The sequence below is a fragment of the Leptopilina boulardi genome, unplaced genomic scaffold, assembly GCF_019393585.1.
Source record: "Leptopilina boulardi isolate dan_hultmark-lab unplaced genomic scaffold, ZJU_Lbou_2.1 LbouV2_116, whole genome shotgun sequence".
NCBI lineage: Eukaryota > Metazoa > Arthropoda > Insecta > Hymenoptera > Figitidae > Leptopilina > Leptopilina boulardi.
The window spans coordinates 25,528-29,548 of record NW_026137659.1 but is presented as its reverse complement, the minus strand read 5'-3'; the positions used below and the strand labels follow the sequence as shown (position 1 = coordinate 29,548).

Below are 4,021 nucleotides of genomic sequence, written 5' to 3'. Positions count from 1 at the left end.
ATACTGGCGCAATGCACGCACAACGATGGCAATTGGTATAACTTTCTAAATTTTGCAACACTGTAAACACTTTTTGTGATAAGTAAACTATTGTATTAATTATTTATTTATTACATATTATTTTTTATCATCAAATTTCATTTTCAAAAGATTCGCTTTTCAAAATAGGTATAGTACAATTAATTTTTATTTTATTCTGCATGTTTTCGAGGTTATACACATTTATGCGTTATAAAGACGCTTTACAATTATATATACAAATGCAACAATGCAGTTTTTTTTTACGATTTGCAAAATAATCAAAAAAATTATATTCTTTTAACATGTTATATCAAATAATATCTGTGTCTATGAGTGTTCAAATATAGGTTTCATTGTTTGTATATACACAAACTCTTTTTTGAAAAAAAAAATTCACGAAGATTTCTTGTTAGACATAACCTATAAATGCTTTATTTGATAAAATCTATTGTTATTTTAAATACCTTTTAATTATTTAACAAAAAATGTAACTAATAGTCATAAATTGCAGCAAAAAAAAATTTTTTTAAATAGTTTATAGCAAAGAATTGTTTTTACATAATTTAAATTATGTAATGTATTTTGTAAAAAAAATTATAAATACGTTTTAAAATTTTAAGTTTATATATATATATATATATATTTTTTAATGGCAATAAATAATTTAATTTTATATTAGAAGCCCAATTATGGAAATAAAAGAATTAGATAGTTCTACGACACATGCAATAGTTCAAATGTCAGAGACTGATGCTCTTGGAAAAAGCATTCGTCTCGTCCCTTGTTTATGGATCGCAAAAACTGACGACAAATGGGTTTGCTTATATCCACAAAAAAAAGATAGCTCTCAAGTTGAAAGTATGGTCAAAGGTAGTGTTCCACCTCGTGCAGATTTTGACCGTTACGACATTAAAATTGTAAAAGAAGCAAGTACGTTCTTTTATATTTTTCAGAGTCTACAAATTATAACTTTATTAACTATTATTATTATTATTATTATTATTATAAATAGTTTATTAATCAACAATTTGACGGTTAATAATAAAAAGCATATATTATTATTATTATTATTATTATTATTATTATTATTATTAATATTTAAATTAATTAATTTATCATCTTTATTAATCAATTAATATTTATAAAAATACAATTTTTTAAAAGTAAAATATAAGCCAAAAGTTTTGAACGTTCAAATGAACGAAATATTTTTTTTAATCTATAAATTATTAAAAATTATGATGACAATGTCAAATAAAATAGTAAATTACATAATTATTAAATTAATAACTTCTTTTTAGATATTTAAAATAATATTTTGTAATAAAATTCGTACATAAAGAAATTGCAAAAAAAAAAAATTCGTTCATTTAAACGTTCAAAACTTTCGGCTCATCAGAAAAATAGCAAAAATATTAAATAAAATTTATTATTATTATTATTATTATTATTTGTTTGTATTAAAATTCCAGAAAGTTTTGAAGAAGGTGAAAGGAAATTAAATCGAATTTTTGATATTGATAACGCTGAAACTTCTTCAGATTATTTTGCTAATGAAAGTAATTCAAGGAAAAGGTTTAGAAATTGCGAATACGACGAATCGAATGAACCATTTTATGCTGAAGGTAAAAATTACAATTAATTTTTTCTAACAAAATGAAAAATATATTTATAATTAATTATATTTTTTTTTTCTATTAATTCATAGACAACTCGGTATATAATCTTAATAGTCCAATGAGGATTACACCAGACTTTTCATCAACTAAAGAAAATACTGAGAAAACTGAAAACAATGCCACTGGTGATTTTTCGTATTCCATTATTATTATTATTATTATTATTATTATTATTATTATTATTATTAACGCCTATTTATTTTTTACAATAATTGATAATTTGCTAATATTTCATTAATAATGGTAATTATTACAATTTAATTTTATTTTCTTGAATTTTAATTTTAGATTCTTGGGAAGAATTTTTGGATAAAAAACTAGAGGCAATTGAGACGAGAATAATAACTAAAATTGAATCAGTAAAACGTAGTATTTCACATGAATTGAATAAAAAGACGGAGGAAATTTTAAATCATTTGACATCAAATACTGAAGCTTCAATTTTAGAAAATAATGACACAAACCATGCGATTGGTATTAGATTTCCCGTGGAAAATATGGAACAATTTGCTAAATTATCGCAAACAATATCACAAGATAGTGAAAAGGAGAAGAATATGGTTAGAATAATAATTATTGAAATACACTTAATTATTTTATTTTTATTAATTTAATATTTGAGCAACAAATTTTCAAAAGCTGATAAATCCATTTTTCAAAAAAAAAAAAAAAAAAAAAAAAAAAATGGAGATAAATATAAATTTAATATTTTAAGGACTTCACAAATTGTCCTGTCACTGTTAAATTTAAGAAAAAAAAAACAATGAATTTTCAATTTAAAAACTTTTTGAAATGACTTATAATTTTTATGTTTTTTATTAGAAAAAATTACAAAAATTTGTAAATCACTAAATTACGATAAAGTTTAATTAAAAATAAAACGTCTTGATTATAAAAACATTGTCACAGAAATAAACAATTATAAATTTTTTATTTTAAAAGTAACTGTAGTGATAATGTGAGAAAAATCATTTGTTTCAATTTCTCAAAATAAGAAAATAAGGATTTATCAGGTTTTGTAAACTTACTGCTCATTTATAATTTAATATGAAATTTATTTTTTAATCTATTTTGTTTGATTTAAATGTTTTATTTTTCAGAAAGTATTTTTATATAGAGCACAACGTGGTTGCAGTAGTTTAAAAGGTAGCCTTTCGAAAATGCTTTCATCAGCAATGACAAAAGCAGTACAATTAAAATTTAGTGGACAGGGTCGAAAAGTTAAAGGCAAAGGAAAGGAGAATTTCAGTGCAACACCTTTATTTCAATGCATAGACGGTATGATTGTTTTTTTTTTTTTTTTTTATTTATTTAATTCATTCATTTATTAAATTCATCAATGAATGATTCTCCGCATAGCGCACAATTTCATGTCCCTCATATTTTTTTTTAAGAAATTAGTTGCACATGTGGTAATAAATCCAACGTGAAATATTAATTTTGATATTTACAAATAGAAGCAAATAGGCGTTTTTATTTATAATTTAATTATATATTGATTGAAAAAGATAAACAGGGTGGTCATCGAACTTTGAAACACCTTAAAAATCGGGAAAACAATGTGAATTTAGTTACACCTTTGAAAGAACTGTGAATTCGCCTTGAACTTTTTAATTCAAACTTGAAATTTTATTTAAATATTAACATTTTTATTTTATTTTAAATTCAGGGAAATTTTACGTTAAACCGATATTTTTCTTAATTACGTTTAAATCAAGTTTTATTATTTTTTAATAATTATATGAAGGTGGCAAAAGGGGTAAAATGAAAAAAATTTTACGGGCGTTGAAAACTACCTGAAAAGTCCTTCAGAAAATCCTATTTACAAATTAAAATTTATAAAGTTTTATTATAGTTATAAAAATTAAAAACTATTAATTAAAATTTCAACTCCCACTAATTTATATAATTTTTTCTTTAATAAGCTAATATTTTAGAGATTTGTTACTCTCGCATATAGAACAACAATTTACCAAAGTATTAAGACAATTCAATAACTTTTAATTTAAAGTGACTATTTTCTCAGAGAATAACTCATAAGTGAAAAATTATTAAAATTAAACTTAAGAATTTTAAAATATATTTCAAAAATATATCGTAGCGATCTCGGGGAATTTTCAAGGAAATTTTATTACCTTTATATCTGCCTCTCAAACTTTTTGTTTACATTTAAGTACAAAAGATATCTTAAATTAAAGGTCATAATAATAATGGGCGGATTAAAAATCCGAAAAATAATTAAATCAGTTGCAATTCGAGTATTGACCTGTTTACAATGTTATATGTAAATTTTGTAATTTCCAAATAAAAATTTAGCTGTA

The 4,021-nt window shown here is 22.1% G+C and overlaps 1 protein-coding gene across 1 annotated transcript; it reads left to right on the top strand.

Moving 5' to 3' along the window:
• On the top strand, positions 1 to 4,021 carry LOC127283035 (uncharacterized). Its single transcript, XM_051307689.1, has 6 exons — positions 1 to 168; positions 701 to 951; positions 1,494 to 1,646; positions 1,730 to 1,825; positions 1,989 to 2,260; positions 2,801 to 4,021. Exons 2-6 carry the CDS (start codon positions 711 to 713, stop codon positions 3,029 to 3,031), a joined length of 993 nt encoding a protein of 330 aa, XP_051163646.1. The 5' UTR covers positions 1 to 168; positions 701 to 710; the 3' UTR covers positions 3,032 to 4,021.

What these genes read in the sequence shown, in the direction of transcription:
- LOC127283035 (XM_051307689.1), top strand. Translation starts at nt 711, where the DNA reads ATGGAAATAAAAGAATTAGATAGTTCTACGACACATGCAATAGTTCAA. An exon ending in TGAACCATTTTATGCTGAAG is followed by an intron (nt 1,647 to 1,729) that starts GTAAAAATTACA and finishes ATTAATTCATAG; the next exon opens with ACAACTCGGTATATAATCTT. An exon ending in AACTGAAAACAATGCCACTG is followed by an intron (nt 1,826 to 1,988) that starts GTGATTTTTCGT and finishes TTTTAATTTTAG; the next exon opens with ATTCTTGGGAAGAATTTTTG.